This window comes from Talpa europaea, assembly GCF_964194135.1.
Source record: "Talpa europaea genome assembly, chromosome: X".
NCBI classification, from domain to species: domain Eukaryota; kingdom Metazoa; phylum Chordata; class Mammalia; order Eulipotyphla; family Talpidae; genus Talpa; species Talpa europaea.
The window spans coordinates 71931252-71948821 of NC_140081.1; the positions used below are offsets into that span (position 1 = coordinate 71931252).

A 17570-nucleotide genomic window follows, 5' to 3' on the forward strand; every position below is an offset into this window, starting at 1 on the left:
AACTAGAATTAGAAGTGTATTAAATAACTCAAATGTAGAATTGTTTTAAATCAGTAAAAAAAAATTATCCAGATGTATACTAGTATGCTACGATATAAAATTAAACACAATGTGATTATTAAATTGAAAGCAAATTTTCAATTTAGTATCAATCTGACTTATGAAAATTAATCAAGTTTATCAACTGACTTAGTAAAAAGAGAATTTGAATTTATCAAAAACTCTTATTAATCTAGTTTCCACTCCAATAGAAGTTTTGGGAAATTCAAAATTTAAGTTTGATGTTTTAAAATAATTTAAAAAAAACCAAAGGCTTGATATAACAAAGTTTGTTAGATTAAGTCTTGGTTAGAAATTCTTATTCATGAATTTGAGATATTTGAAATCATTTCAAATAAATTATACTACACATTTATGATTTTTGAATGTTGTATCAAGCTGTAGAAAGCTGAGATGCTTTGTTTGTAGGTAATTCAAGAAGAGCCTGAACTGTGACACCAACTTTCACGAGACCTCTTTCTTCCAAAATATGATGAGGCAAACAGAGTCTTTCCTGAAAAACAAAATAAACGACATCTGAACATGTTTTTTTTTTAACTAGTGCAGTTAAGTCTAAATAATATTTTATTTTTTTATTGATACTACAGTATAAAATTGTATGTTTCAGAGATACATCATTAAACAATCAACATTTATACATACAGCATTTAGTTTACCACTAAGTCTAGTTCTATCCTTCACCATACATCCTTTATATAAAACTTCAGGAAAAAATTACAAAATTTAAGTTTTCTTTTGTAAATATAATCTATATGTGTTTAGATTCTTAGCTTATATTAGGAAAGAGTTACAGTTGGCCTTACATGAAACAATATCATACCAATTCCCTCCCTACTTTACACCTGAACCTTTCTCTACACAACAAAAATTCTGCAATTCTTATTCTTTTAATAACAGCTATCTTACAAATGTCGCTAAAGTAACTGCCATAAAATTGCTCTAGTAAAAATCACCAATGCCTTTTTAGATGCCAAATGCTATCTATGCCTATCTACTCGCTGCTATATGTCATATGAAGCCATTCCTGAAAGCCTTTTCCCCAGACCTTGACTTCTGTGATAACACTATCTCTATTTCTTTAACTTCTCCGATAGCAATGGTGCATTAGGCTTCATTAGTCTTCACTGATCTTCGAACACTCTTAATGTTTCCAAAGGTTCTATCCTTACTGTCTTTTCTTTTTACACTATTTCCTCCTCTTGGTATTCACATCTACTCCTACAAAATATAAATATATACTCCATTCTGATGACTTTCAAATCTTTATTTCCTGCCAAGGACTCTTTACTGTGGTCCAGATGTAAATGTTAATTGGATACAGCCAAAGGATGTCCAACAGACATATCAAAATAAATGCATCCACAACAGAACTGTTTACTCACTAAATTTACTTGTCCTTTTATATCCTATACCTCAATTAGTAATGTCCTATTCAATGTCTTTCAACATAAAACTAGGAATCATAATCTTCTCTTTCTCCCGCCTATAACTCATTTACCCAATACTATTGATAACATCCCACTTTATATTCATTGCAGCATATTTGCAATAGCCAAACTATGGAAACAATCTCAATACCCAATGATATGAATCAATCAGGAAGATGTGGTTGGTATACATGCTCAACAGAATACTATTCAGCTATAAAAAACATATAAACTCTTGCGGTCTTCCTGGTGGAGCAGGGGATTAAGCACAGCACTATGAAGCTATCCGCAGCCTCTACAGCACGAGTTCGAGCTGCAGCCCACCAGCCAGGGAGCTACCCCACCGGCCAGGGAGCTATCCCACATGGCGCAGCAGACCTCTCCTGTCTCACCAGCTGCTCCCCTCAGCAGTGTATTTCAGTTAGTCCTCCTGTTCTGTTCCCCACTCTGTCTCTGGTTAATCCTCTCACCCCCCCACCTCTGGCCTGTACCCCAGTTCTTGTATGCATAGATAAATAAATCTTTTTTAAAAAAAGTATTGGTGAGGTATGGAAAAAAAGAAACCCCACACACTGTAAGTGGGAAAGTGAACTGGTCCAGTACCTATGGAAAACAGTAAGGAGGTTTCTCCAAATATTAAAATAGATATATCATATGATCCAGCCAATCCCACTCCTACGTATCTACCTGAAATATGTAAAACCACTAATTTGAAGGGATATGTGCACTTCTGTGTGCACTGTAGCACTATTTACAATAGCTAAGCTATAGAAACAACCTAAGTGTCTAATGACAGATGAGCAGATTAAGAAGTTGTGGTAGGTATACATGTACAGTGGAATACTACTCAGCTATAAAAAATGACGAACTCTTGCCATCCGCAACAACATGGATGGAACTACAGAGGATTGTGCTAAGTGAAGTAAGTTAGGAGAAAGAAAGTACTGGATGATTTCACTCATATATGGAATACAGAGAAACAAACCAAAGGGTCAGACAAATCCAAACCAAAAACAAACCCTAGATATCTACAGATTTGCTGCTACCAGAATGGGATGGGGAGGGTACCCTATGGACTATGTTGGAGGACTATGGGTGCCTTGGTAGTGGGTGTGGTGTGGTATGGTAACAAAAATGTGATCAGGTATGAACCTATACAACTGAATCATACACAGGGTTGTATACCAATGTGACTTCAATAAAATTAATACAAGAAAAAAGGCCCCAAGTCATTAGCCATTAGGGAAATGCAAACCAAACCACAATGAGATACCACTTCATACCCAATAGGATGACTACAATTAAAAAGGCAGACAATAATCATGTTGGTGAGGAATGTGGGTAATCAAAGCCCTTATATATTTCTGGTAGGATATAAAATTGTACAGCGACTTTGAAAAACAATTTGGTACCTCTTGAAAAAGTTAAATATATAGTTAAATACAGAGTTCCATATAATCCAGTAACCTTAAACACTCTAAAGTGTTCAAGAGGCTCTGACACATGTTGAGATGTGAATAAATTTAATGATCATTCAGAAACAAAAAGGAATTAGCTATTTATATAAGCAACACTGATGAGTCAAAATAACTATACTGAGTGAAAGGAAACTAGAAAAAATATTGTATATATGTTTATATATATAAAGTATCAATTTATATTGGGTTGATAATTATCAGTAATTATCAATTTCTATCTAAATAGAAAGCAAACTAATCTATAATAACAGAAAGAAGATGACTTGTTGCCTGGGGAAGGAAGAGTTGCGAAGGTACATTAAGACATATTTGGGTGCAATGGACATGTTCATTATGTCAACTGTTACAACAATTTCATGGAGTTATACTCATGTCAAAACATATCAAATTATACACTTTATTTATGTACACTTTATTGTACATTAATTATACCTCAATAAAGACACTACTTCCAAATCAGGGCAAAACAAAATAAAGCTAAAAATAAAATTCTTCCTCACTGCCTGTAGCTAGAGAATTTTGATAATGGCAGGTGATGACTGGTCCCTCCAGCACCCCTCCCTATGGTGAGAATGGAGCACTAACCCTGCCCTAGAACGAGCTGGGGAGAGAAGACAAGAATATCTAAACAGAATAGTTTTCATAAGACCTTCCACCCATTTATTCTCCCTGCCTACTGTATCAATAAAGTGCCTGGAGAGTTGAACTGTCTTTACTGTCAGGTAAAAGAACAGAAATAGAAAGTATCTATCTAACCTCTAGTTAGAGGTACGTTGCCAGGTTAGGCCACCTGGGCTCATAGCTGGGACCCACCATTTATAAAAGGTACGATGTTGGACAAATACCCTAATCACTCTGGGCCTCAGTTTCTTCATCTGTATTCATTCATTCATTCATTCATTCAATATTTCTTGAAAACCCTCTCCCGCAAAAATATTCTTAAATAAAATCAACTCAAACTGGATAGACACAGATATAAGACCTGAAACCATAAAATACAGAGGAAAACAGGGATGCCATCAACTTCAGAAATACCTTTGCAAATTCATCCCCATCAGCAAGGAAAACAAAGGACAATATAAACAACTGGGACTACATCAAAGTGAAAAGCTTCTGGACAGCAACCAAAAAGAAGAAACAGCCCAGAAAATGGGAGAAAATATTTGCACACTATATATCTGATAAGGGACTGATACTAAAGATCTACAAAGAGCTCATATAACTCAACAAAAGGAAAACAGCTCAAAAAATGGGTAGAAGAGTTAAATAGGCACTTCTTCAAAAACGATCTACAGATGGCCAATGGGCACATGAAAAAGTGTTAATCACTTATCATCAGGAAAATGCAAATCAAAATCACAAATGAGATACCACCTTACACTTGTGAGAATGACCAATATTTAAAAAAGCAGAAACAGGGCCTCCCTGGTGTTGCAAGGGGTTAAGACGCAACCTATAAAGCTACCAGTAGCCACTACAGCACAAGTTTGATCCCCCAGCTGGCCAGGGAGCTACCCACATTGCACAGCAGACCTCTCCTGTCTCACCTGCTGCTCCCCTCAGCAGTGTATTTTAGTTGATCTGCCTGGTCTGTTCCCCACTCTGTCTCTGGTGAATCCTCTCACCACCCCCTACCTCTGGCCTGTACCACAGTTCTTATATACATAAATAAATAAATCTTTTTTTTTTTAAAAAAAAAAAGCAGAAACAACAAATGCTGGCAAGGATGTAGAGAAAAACCCTTACACTGTTAGTGGGAATGTAGACCAGTCTCCCCCATAGGAAAGCAGTGTGGTGGTTCCTCAAAACACTAAAAATGTATCTGCCATACAATTCAGCAATTCCACTCCTAGGTATCTACCCAGAGGACACAAAAACACTAACTTGAAAGGAAGCATGCACTTCTATGTTTACTGCTGCACAATTTACAATAGCCAAGATATGGAAACAAACTAAATGCCCAAAAATAGAAGAGTGGGTCAAGAAGATATGGTACACATACACAATGGAATATTACCCAGCAATCAAAGAAATAAACTCATGCCATTTATGGCAACATGGATGGATCTGGAAGGGATTATGCTAAGTGAAATAAGCCATAAGGAGAAAGGATCATGTCACTTACATGTAGAATATAGAGAAACCAAACAAAGGGTTAAACAAAGACAAAGTATAAAACCAAACCTTGAAAACTGACCACAGATGTTAAGGCATCCAAGAGGGGAGGAGGAGACAGAAGAAGAAGGGGAGAGATGAGGAAGGGGCAGGGAGAGCACAACGGACTATGGAGGACTGTGGCTGCTTTGGTGGTGGGACAGTTATGATTACAACACCTAAGTGGAGAAATCCTGCATTGTCAAATATAACAAAGTTGTAAAACAATGGTATTTCATTAATAAAGAAAAATAAACTTAAAAAGCAAAATAGGAAAATGTATATAATGCAATAATACCTATAAAATATTATTTTTCTGTTTTCTCACTAAGAGACAGAGAACAAAAAAGAATATAAAAATGTTTAAAACATCAGCTCAAGCACAGAGAACAGGAAATGAGAGCAGAACAGCATGTAGTCTCCAAATTGCACAGTAATTCAACTGATTTCCTCTTTATTAATTAAATTTATTCATTTGAACAAAGAGTTTAAAGTGGAATCTGTAGAGCAGAAAATTATGCCACTGTTGAAGAGAGCTTTTACAAGCACAACTTAATACCTAAGTGTATTAAATCAACGTATTGCATACTTTAATCTTATACAATGTTTTATGTCAAGTATATCTCAAAAAAGTCAACTTTTTAAATAACATTAAAGGGAAAAAAAGCACAACTTGACTGTGATCTGCTAAGTATGTCATGTCCTCTCAATAGTCTGCCATGTTGATGTTAAGCTAATGTTTTCCCCAAAAGCAGTTTCTGATTATTCATTTTCATTATACATTTACAACATTGTTATAGATGCTAATTTTATAATATTGCAGTTATTACATAAAACATAAGATGACTCCTAAAAATTTCAGACAAAAATTTTCTGGTAAAAAGATAATAAATGTGCTAGCTAACCATATATCTGAGACATGCAGCAAGGGAGGGGGAGACACAGGAGTCAAAACAGGGCAGGGAAAAGCACAAGGGACTATGGTGAGAGTTCATGAGAGGTAGGAGAACTATGGGGACTACACTATACTGTACAAAAATGAACAACGACGTAAGAAAATAAAAACAAAATTTCCAGTCAGATATGGTAGTAAGATTTCCAATTTGACCTTCAAAAATAAAATTTTAAATTCTGTTCCCCAGGAATACAAATCAATCAGAATCTATCCATGCATTTATAGAAGAGCCCAAAAGTACATTACCAGAAAACATGAGTAGCAACAGCCTCACAATCAAGTTGCAATAACTAGCTAAGTTATTCAATGGTGTGTATGATTAGCAAATTTTCCCATATATTTTCACATATAGAGATATACACATCTATGTATGTTATACATATATGTATGTTTTATAAACGACTTTAAAAGTAATTTAAAAATTCATTAGGTAGCTACTGTAGTTTAAGCTGGAAGTCAGTAAAAGGTATGAAAGAAAAGTATTCCTTTTCATGTTCAGAAAGTATTCTTCATTCTCACTGTGAAGAAGAGCCCTCGCATGCATGTAATAAATTAATATCTGACTGATCATTTTGTTAGAATAACTACAATTACCTGTGAGACACCCAACTTTTTACAAGCATCAAGAAAATTTTCTACATTTCTTCGACATTTTGCCATGCTCAGTTTAGGCTGTAAAGTAAGGGGGGGAAAAAGATGCATTTTCAGACATAATTATACAGAAATTAATCAAAACTGAAAATTGAATTTGTTACGGTCCATTACTTAAAGACAGTTTCAAGAAGCTTTTTCTTTAGAGAATGAACGAATTATAGAAAAAACTTACCACTGCTGGTGATGGTACATGAATGCTAGCTACAGAACGTGGCCTTATATGATTGGCTAAATGACAAAGAACAACCCCATCCATCAGTGCAGCTCCAATGTCATCAGGTAAAATTACTTTTAACCTGGTTTCCAGATTCTATAAAGAAATGGGGATAAATCACAGATATTCTGTCTAAATATATGTTAAATATTTATATTACTAATTATTATATAATCCAATATTTTACAGAGCGTTGACAATAATATCCACATACCTCATTAATTTTCCAAGTCAAACCAATTTCTACAAAGTCAATCTGAAAGTTAACGTGACTTACACTGCGAAGTTGTCGTATTTGCTCTCGTTCTTCCCTTAGATGTTCCATCTTTCTTCTCATTGTAAATCCTGGATCTGCTGCTCCATATTCTTGACGAGGGGAACGGCTAAAAGCTACAAAAACAGAAATTTTCTCGCTTATTACAGAGATAATCGGAAGGATCAACCATTGGTGGGAAAAGAGGCATGATAAAAAGAATCAGTACAAAACTACATAACACACTATTACTTTCTAATAGTTTCTAAATATTTTTACAGACTATAATTGAAATCTACTTATCTGCATAAGTGAAAGCAACAGGGAAGATGAGGGTAAGAATTTTTACCACCACCTATACATGTTCTTATTTAAACATATGTTATTAGAAACTTATTATCCAGATTAAGAATTATAATTGAACATAAATAAGCCTTTATTATCTTTTTTTAAAAAAAGGAAATTATTCTTGAAGGTCAATACAGTTATTCAGGAATAAAAACTATAATTCAATACCTTGCCAAGTAACATGGATCCATTTTCTTTTGGGCTTGCCAAATGCGAAAAGATCCCTTTTTAAAACCACAATATAATGGAGTGCTATAATTTCAAACAGTGTTTGGTCTGCTGGCAGTGTGGTCATTCTAATAGCAGTCACAGTAGAGTAGAAATAAGACTGCAGTATATCTAAGGCAAAAAGCTGAGGTTTCAGGAGCTTGAAGGTAAAGAGGAAGAAAGAAATGGGGAATGGGAATTGGAAAGACAAATAAGGTTAAGAAAAAATTACTTTTAGGAGAGGGGATGTGTACTTAAAACTATGGAACAATTCCATTTAAGTTGGGAAAATCTAGTTTCATAGATAACCAGTAAAATTTAGTTGCAGAATATATATTTACCTGATCTAGGCTTCAATCCAAAGGGACCATGTGAAAAAACATCAGTTCTATCATATTCCTAAAAACAGAAAAACAAATGAAATAGTTTTTCTTTCAAAATAATAAAGGTGATTAGCTATTCACATCCATTCCAATTGAGAAGCATTTATTTTTTCCATGCCTAGTAGAGAAAGAAATTGTATTTCAATTCAAATTGATACATTTCACTTTCTAAAAGGTCTATAAATATTTACAAAAGCCTCTACATACTTCTCTCACAGTATAAGGAAAATTATTAAATTGTGTAAAATAAATATTCTTAAATGAAGAACCAGATTAAAGTCTCCAAAAAAGAATAAAGTGGGTTTCAATGAAAAGGAAATTGAAATTTAGTGACATTCATTCAGCATCTACTGAGAACTTAACACACGGTACAAAATCTGAGGCAAATAGCTACATTCATACTAATTGTGCCTGCAGAATGATAGATGACAATTATCTCGTCTATTTGAATACATATTTCTTAAAATTCCTTTCACACAGTGGTGTGCTATACAAATAAAAGGTGTTTATCAACATATCTGAATTTACAGTCAGACACTATAGCCTAAGTCTTCAGAAAAACATTAAATTTCTCTGTGATTATTTCTTCATCTTTAAAAGGAGGTTGTTGTGAAGATAACCTGAAATAACCACTCTGTAAATTGTAGCATTGTAAAATAATGTAATTTTATAATAATGTAATTATAGTTGTGCAACAACTGTGAAGTAGAGTCTGGGTTTCAGTAACTTCTCTACCAATTATTGATGGGGGTCTTTGGGAAAGTTATCAATCTTTCCATTGTAAAATGATGAGGATATTGCCCATTTCATGGGACTGCTCTTATATATAAATAAGCACTGTGTTAATAGTAAAACATTTCAAATTGTTTTCCATTTACAGATGAAACTGAAGCAATCAAAATTCTATTCTCTAAAATTTCTGCTGATTAACATGTGTTATGCAGTTCAATTTGAATGCTGACTGAGCTACCAAACCACAGGCTCACCCACTATCAGTCCACAAGTATCACAGTTTTGTCTTCATAGTTGGTTAAACTGCTATGAATTTCAGAAAAAAAATCATTAATCCAAAAGCAATGTAACTTATTTAAGAAAACTAATATTCTCCCCATGTACACAGACCATCAAATCATCAAATAGGTAAATAATCACTTACATGCCTGTATTTGTTATAACAAAAAGATTTACAAAAGTATGTGACAAAGCCTAATTTTAGGATACCCTAATTTATATTATTTTCAAGAAGAATGTGAACCATTTCAGTTGCTATATAATTTAGAGATGTGTTTACACAGCTAATCGTCAACTACATTTAAAAGTTTTATGGGCCTCCCTGGTGGCGCAAGGGGTTAAGACGAAACCTATGAAGCAGGGAGCAACCCACATGGCACAGCAAACCTCTCCTGACAGGCCCACTGCTCCCCTCAGCAGTGTACTTCGGTTAATCTGCCTGTTCTGTTCCCCACTCTGTCTCTGGTGAATCCTCTCACCCCCCCCATCTCTGGCCTGTACCCCAGCTCTTGTATGCATAAATAAATAAATCTTTAAAAATAAAATGAAAGTTTTATAACTCACCCAAAAAATAAACAATCTCAGCTTTTTTTTTTTAACATCACCTTTATGGTGAAAAACTATCGAGTTCACCAGTTACATAGTAAATTTGGATGATCCAAACATTTAGACTAAGTCCTAACTCACCAAATGAGCACTTAACTAAATTAGAAGAATCATGCATTCAAACGACTACAGTATTTGCTTGAGATATAACAAGCTAATTTAATTTTAATTTTATTTTTATATTCCCCATACAATTGCAACCCCCTTATTTTGACCCCAATCCCTCCTTTCCCGCCCCCCCACCCCCATAGTGTGTCTCTGGTTCATAGTTGTTGACTTTGATTTTTTCTTTCTTATAGTTATTCTTTTTACTGGTCCCTTATTTAGGTTTTCTAGATTCCTGTTATGAGTGAGACCATCCGGTATTTTTCTTTTTCTTTCTGGCTTATTTTGCTGAGCATGACCCCTTCCAGCTCCATCCGTGTTGCTGCAAATTGCATGTGTTTATCTTTTTTGATTGCTGAGTGTATTCCATTGTGTATATGTACCACATCTTCTTGATCTAGTCATCTATTTTTGGACAAACTAATTTTCATCTACCCTTTTCCCCAAGGACTTCCCCATCCTTCTAGGTCTAAAATGCCAAGAAATATGTAACCTCTAGTCGATAGGAACAACCCACTGCAGGGATGTTTCTCGTGGAAAAAGGAAGTTTCTCTTGCATTGCTTTCAGACCTAATTGGTTACAAGAAAAACCAAAGGTCATTGTACAATGCTGAAGCATATTTTTCAACTTTAAAATTTTAAAGCTGTTTTTATTTACTTTAAAACATGGATGAATTATAAAACACAAAAACATTTTATAAATTCTTTTCTGAGCTACATAGGCATTTTCTAATAAGTAATTTAGGTCACATTTATTAGGAGTATTTATAAAATATGTTGTTCATAGAATTTTTTATAGGTTATACCTATACAAATTAACCTACTTAGAATATGGATGAACAAATTACATTGTTTCTTAAAAATGATGAGATTAGAGAAAACAGACAAAGAAGAAATTATGTAAACACATATTAGAACAGAATTTGTACCTCAGATGATACTGGAGATTGTGGTGACATATTAGCATTATCACAGTCTTGCTAAAATATAAAAATAAAAAGATGAAAAATGAAATTAAAACATGAATGATGATTTAGACATATAGGAAAACTGGAAATTGTTTTGCTAAACTGCTAGGAAAGAATATGGAAAACACCATCTACCATCTTGCCTCTCAAAATGTGGTCTGTGAATCAGCAGTGTCATTATCCTCTGGGAGCTTGTTCTAAAAGCAGAATTCAGACCCTAAGACCTACTGAATCAGATTCTATAAAATCTCTAGGTGACTCATAAGTACTTTGAAATTTCAGAAATACTATCTACTCAGATGAACTGTTTTCCTATAAATCTATTTTCTTTGAATATCACAAACGAAAACTTTTTTCATATTTCCTAGAAAAAAAAAATCCATGTAAGATCAATTCCTGAGGGAAAACGGCAGCAATATCTTGCAATCTGAGATAGGTACATGGAGGCATGCAAAAAATTCCACCATCCCAAATGTTTATCAGAAAAATGTGTATAGAATATAAACTTAGAAATAATTATAATTTAACTGTATAAAACATTAAAAGGTCCGTACTTTCTTAATGAGTACTACCAACAATAATCAAAAATCTTAACATTTAAACTTAAATCTGCATACCACATAGGACATTTGTTCATCATTAATAAATGTTACTGACTACTTATTAGATGTCAGACCCCTGTGATTGACACTGTGAATATTGAAATTTAACAAATATCATCCTCTCAAGAATCTATCGGGTTAGGGTGGAAATAGATTAATTTATATAGGTATTACAACTGTTTTAGTACAATGATAGAGCTGTGCATGGCATATCATGATGCGCAGATAAGGGGGGACTCGGGGAAATGATGTGAGTGATAAGGGCATCTTCCACCAAGAAAGTAAAAAATTAAGTAGATATTCACCAGAAAAAGCAAGAAGGGAATAACAGTTCAAGATGAGAGGACAATTAAAAAAAAGAAATAGCAGCAATAAATGGAAGGATGAGTATATAAAACCTTTGTGCAATTCCATATTGTTGGGGATTAGAGCGAAAGAAGATTAAGTCATGAGTTGAGGCTTATGTAGTAAGCAGGGGTTAGAGCAAGAAAGACCTGCTAGGTGATGGGGAGACATTAAAAGTTTCTAGGCAAGGGAATGACTTAGTCACATTTGTGTTATTTGAAGCAATCACTCTGGCTGCAGAGAGAAGAACAGACTGGAGAAAGGGAGAAAAGTAAGGAAGCTATTACAATAGTACAAGCAAGAGTTTGCCGAGGCAGAAAGAATAGAAATGTAGATGGAGAATGTATTCAAAATATTTCAGTATCAAAAAAAAAGTAGGTCTTGGTAACTGATTAGATATTGTGGCAAGGACAAAAGTGGATATAAAATATAAAGGGACAAGGAGAGCTGCCAAGTTGACCTGTAGCTTAGAGTTCAGCAAACGTTTACTGTGTCATTCCACTCCTTAAATCAAAGAAGGTGTTTCAAAAGCATCCAACATCAAATTAACTATCAATCTCTCCAAACAAAAACACACTTAAGTATTGATGGTAATAAAACGGTAGCATTTCAAAAAGGCTAGGCTGCTATGTAGCTTAAAATATGGGGTTGAAAAGTTTATAGTAATACAAAAACTGTAAAAATGTAATTTTAAATGTTAAAATAGTACACAGAATTAATGGAAAGAAATTAATTTTTAAAAAATCTCAACTTACATCAGATTAATCTAGGATGATAAAAGATGGAAAACTAAATATTTTAAATCCGTGAATTATGTTTCAAGATGAATGTTAACAAAACATGTTAACAAAACAAATTGAGCTCTCAGAAATTCTATTCTAAATAAGATATGCAAATTACATGATTACATTAATAACTGTATGATGCTCAGTTTTTATTATTGAAGAAAATCCATGCACCAAATCATTAACAAAGAAACTAAAAGACAGATTGCATTCGACTCTGATTGAGCCAACTACATATGCAAAGTAAGTATATTAAATAATTGCTATCATTACCCTCTTTTCTCACCTCATCATTTTCATTTCCACTTGAACTCTTCCTTGAGGATTTATACTGAAAAATATTCAAAACACATATTTCATTTTTCCTATACATACTTTATATCTTCCTTGAAGATAAAAATTCTCAACTAGAATATTATAAGTGAGGTTTATATCATATTTGGTAGCTTTATTAAATTAGCTGATAATAAGCTTAACTATATAACCAGTTTAAATAGTCTTTACTATTTACTAATAGCTAACACATATAGTGTTTTCTATGTGCAAGTCATTATCTAAGCACTTTATATATATCAAGCAACATTTCCAATCTAAACCAACCCATTTCCCATTCATTAAGATTTGCTATCCAGGGGGCCTCCCTGGTGGCGCAGGCAGTTGAGCGCTGCACCGTGAAGCTGTCCGCAGCCTCTGCAGCTTGGGTTCGATCCCAGCCAGCCGGCGAGAATCCCACATGGAGAAGCAGACCTCTCCTATTTTACCCGCTGCTCCCGCTACTCCCCTCAGCAGTGTATTTCATCAGTCTGCCTGTTCTGTTCCCTGCTCTGTCTCCGGTGAATCCTCTCACCTTCCAGCGCATCTGGCCTGTACCCCAGTTCTTGTATAAATAAATAAATCTTTTAAAAAAAAATATTTGCTATCCAAAAACTGTCTTAAGTCCTTTTTTTTAATCCACCATATCCAAAACATCATCAGGCCAATTCTTTTTGTAATCTTGTTCAGAATAACTTCGGAATTCTCACAACTACCACCCTATCCTAGGCCTCCAATATCTCATACCAAGTCTGTGATGTATTGTTAAGTAATCTACTGATTTCAGGTAAAAAGCAAATCCTACCTTAAATGTACATATTACCAATACAATAAATTAACAGTGATAATAGCTAACATTTACACTAGTGCTTGCTATATTCCAGGCACTGATTGAAATGTGTTACATGTACTAATCCATTTAATCTTCCTAACAACCCTGAAGTAAATGCTACTAGCTCCATTTTATACTGAAGCACAGAGGTAATATGCTCAGTATCAAAAATATTAGCATGTGAAAAAGTACTTGTATTCAGAATCATATAAACAGTGATTTATTTAATCATATAATCTGAACTGTAGAGGTTCACACACACACCACATAGACATATTGTGTAAATATATTAAATAAACAGCATCATAAATAATTTACCATGGGACACAAACAAGAGAATTTCACGACTGTCATTTATATGTGACAGGATAAAGTTGCACAAAAGCTCCATATGTTTCATAACTAAAGGAATAACCACTGAGTAAGCTCAGTGATACTTTTAATATAAATCTCTAAAGTAGTATATTTTTAATGTCTAATAAACTATAAAATCAGATTCAGTATGCCTCTCAGGAAATATATGAGTAAGAGTAATTATCTTTTTAAGAGATAGGCACTTCATAGAAATCAGTAATGTTTTAATCATGAAAATACTGGCAATTCTGAATAATAGTTTTGACTTTAATACTTAGAGAATAGTCTTTCAGCTTTATAATTTTTTTTACGTCATGGGAAAAAATTGTTTACATGTACAGTTTATTTGGTGTCCTAACACTGACATCTTCTGACAATTGAGTAGAACTACATATCTCCTTAAAATATTTCTCAATGACTAATGCTTATTTTTACATCTACTTTTAAGTATGAAAGAAATTAACATTACTGAATGAGGTTTATGCAATGGACACTTCAAATGTTATCTCATTTGCTATCTTAGCAATTTATAAAATAGCCATATTATAAATTGTATATTTAAGTCATAAAAATATAATACTTATTATCAATGATGCTATAAATCAAAGAACAATTTTGTTCAAAAAAATATTTTTGAAAGGTTCCCTTATGTCTCTAAGACTTTATTGAGAAACTAACCTAAGTTACATAAAACATTGTAAAAAATCAATAAAGTTGTATTTATTTGTGTTTTTCATTTGATACTAGACTATTCGCAATAGATAAATAAACACCATAGCTAGGCTCTGGGTTCCTATCTCAGTCTGGCTGCTTATTAGCTAAGTTATCTGGAGCATATTACTCAGCCTCTCTGTGCCTTAATTTCCCCATCTGTAAAACAGGAATAATAAATGTACTATTTCATTGGGTTGTTTTGAACAGTAAATGAACTGATATTTGTAAAGAACTTAGACCAGTGTCTGGAATTTAATAAGTGCCATGTGACTGCTTTGATAGTCAGAATATGTATTTTTATTATAATAATAGATCAAATAAATTTCAAATATCTTTTACTAGTTAGAATTACTCAATTTTCCCCACATCATCAAACATTCATTAAGTTTAATCTACTGACAAATGTTAGTGAATGCTTTTGCCCAAGGTCTAATAAATTAAAAAGGGAAACAAATATAAATGCCAGAATGTAAATATAACTGCAGATGTGTAAAAGGTTGGGATAAATAGATTTTTCACTATTACTAACCAGAGTTCTGCCTACACAGTCCTTCCCATTTTTTTCTATTTCTTTTAGTCCTTCTTTATCTCTCATATTGACCAGTTAACATGATGGTTATTAAAAAGATTCAGTAAATATTTGTTGAAGGATTAAACTTTTCATATACTTGCCAAATTATACAGCATTTTTATATTTCTTCATATGATACAACTTTCAAATACATGCTATACTCACATAAAAGGCAAGATCAATGTACCTAGTTACCCACTTCCACTAAACTGTGAAATATAATCGTATTTATTAGAAATATAAATTTCAAATTATCTACAATTTAGCTTATGAATATATATTTAAGTAAATTATTATTTTTATTACTATTAGATAAAAATTAGGCTTTGGTAAATAGAAAAGGTGTACAAACAAACAGAATTGGCTATTCATACAACAGGAGTTGTTTGTACTATTCATATACAGTAATGAATTCTGACTAGTATTCTTGTCTAGATTCTGCAAATATAGCATTTATTCACATAGAAATAGATAAATGCCGATTGTAAATAACTATCAACTATTTATTAAGACGAATAAAAAAAAAACCTTTTCTGGGAAATAAACATTATAACTACCAGCATATATTCATCTTTGCTGTAAACTATTTGGTAAATCACAATTCAGATTTATCTACTCATTCTTAATTATCCTGAATTTACTGAACTTTTAAGGATATAAACGGATTGTGTATCTATACCACATAGATATGGGCAATCAAGACAAAATAACACATTTATTATATTGCACTAGTTATATTCTACCTTTTTAATGTAAAACAAAAGCAATAAAATCAAAACAAGTAATTATAAAGTATATTTATAAATTTAATAAAGTACCTTGAAATATTCTTTTCTAATCTGTTTGCTCCTCCTCCTTTCCTCACACTGCCAGATTATAGGTTGAGATTCTGGCCACTGCTGTTCATCCATCTGATCCTTCTGATTTTCAAAGGGCTGTAATGAAGCAATTCTTTCTCACTAAATAAATGAGTACAAAATATTTGATATAACAATAATTTAACTTCTTCTTACCTGCCATGCAAGAGGTGATAACGGTGAATTAATTTCATCCGCTGATATACTAAAAATTAAAAGATGTTTTAATATGTTAAAATAGTTAAAACTACTTTAAGGTATACATTATGAACATTATAAAGATATATATATACACACGTGTTTTTATACATATGTCTACATTTATCTATATGTACATAGATATGTGTATATGTGTATACATATACATATAAGGCAATAACTACTCAGCTATAAAAATTATGAAATTTCGCCATTTCTGACAACATGAATGGACCTAGACCATATTACATTAAGTGAAATAACTCAGATTGATAAAGACAAATGCCATATGATTTCATTCATATGTAGAAGATAAAGAAACAAAACAAAAAATGAAAACCAACTCTTAGATTAAAAGAGCAAAATGGCAGTTATTACAAGGTAAAGATAAAAGGGTTTAGTGAATCTGGTAAAGGACATTAATTGTATGGTGGTGGAATGGACACTAGACCTTTGGTGATGATTATAATATAGTACATACAGATGCTGAATTATAATGCTGTATATGTAATACCTACATAATGTTTTAAACCAATATTACTCCAATGAAAATTTTTTTAATTAGAGAAACAAATTTTCAAAATTTATAGAAAATAATGATTAAACAAGAAAAATCATGGAAATATCAATATCTATTATTATGAAGAATTAAGGTTACTAGTTATAGAAAAGGTTAAAATGTTAGTAGCTTTCCTAACAAATTAAAAATATATTAGGAAAAATCTCATTCATAAAAGGAAGGAAATATAAAATTATCTAGGAAGAAACTTAACCAAACATGTACAAGATCTATGTGAAAAAAACTATAAATGTATAGAAAGGGACCTGAATAACTAGGATAGACTAAATATTAGACTAAATATTACAGGTCTAACTTCTTCAAATTAATTTATAGATAAAATGAACTCTCTCTCTCTCTCTCTCTCTCTCTCTCTCTCTCTATATATATATATATATATATATATATATATATATATTTAAAACCCAAGAAGTACTTTGGGGTTTTAGAAATTTGATATGTTTCAAAATTAATTTGGGAGAATGGATAATCAAGAATAGTTATATAATACATGGGACTGCCTCACTAAAAAATGTCTTAATATATAATTAAGATATGTTATATAAAAATTATAGCAGTAAAAGAGAACTAGCTCCAGAATTTCTAGACTGTTTAGTC

General features: G+C 32.7%; 1 protein-coding gene across 6 annotated transcripts in view; it reads right to left on the minus strand.

Annotated features, from left to right (window-relative positions):
* Positions 1-220: 220 nt before the first annotated feature.
* Positions 221-17570, minus strand: part of LRCH2 (leucine rich repeats and calponin homology domain containing 2) — a gene marked incomplete at its 5' end in the record, with an annotated part of 75054 nt that continues 57704 nt past the window's right edge. For 3 of the 6 annotated variants that reach the window (XM_084258324.1, XM_084258328.1, XM_084258326.1), the window contains 9 exons: positions 221-553; positions 6669-6746; positions 6901-7038; positions 7220-7332; positions 8092-8149; positions 10785-10835; positions 12842-12886; positions 16157-16273; positions 16352-16400. In XM_084258324.1, coding sequence (XP_084114450.1) covers positions 434-553; positions 6669-6746; positions 6901-7038; positions 7220-7332; positions 8092-8149; positions 10785-10835; positions 12842-12886; positions 16157-16273; positions 16352-16400 — 769 coding nt within the window. In that variant the 3' untranslated portion in view covers positions 221-433. The remainder of the gene's footprint in view (positions 554-6668; positions 6747-6900; positions 7039-7219; positions 7333-8091; positions 8150-10784; positions 10836-12841; positions 12887-16156; positions 16274-16351; positions 16401-17570) is intronic. The other 3 variants (XM_084258329.1, XM_084258327.1, XM_084258325.1) reach the window with 1 other exon arrangement.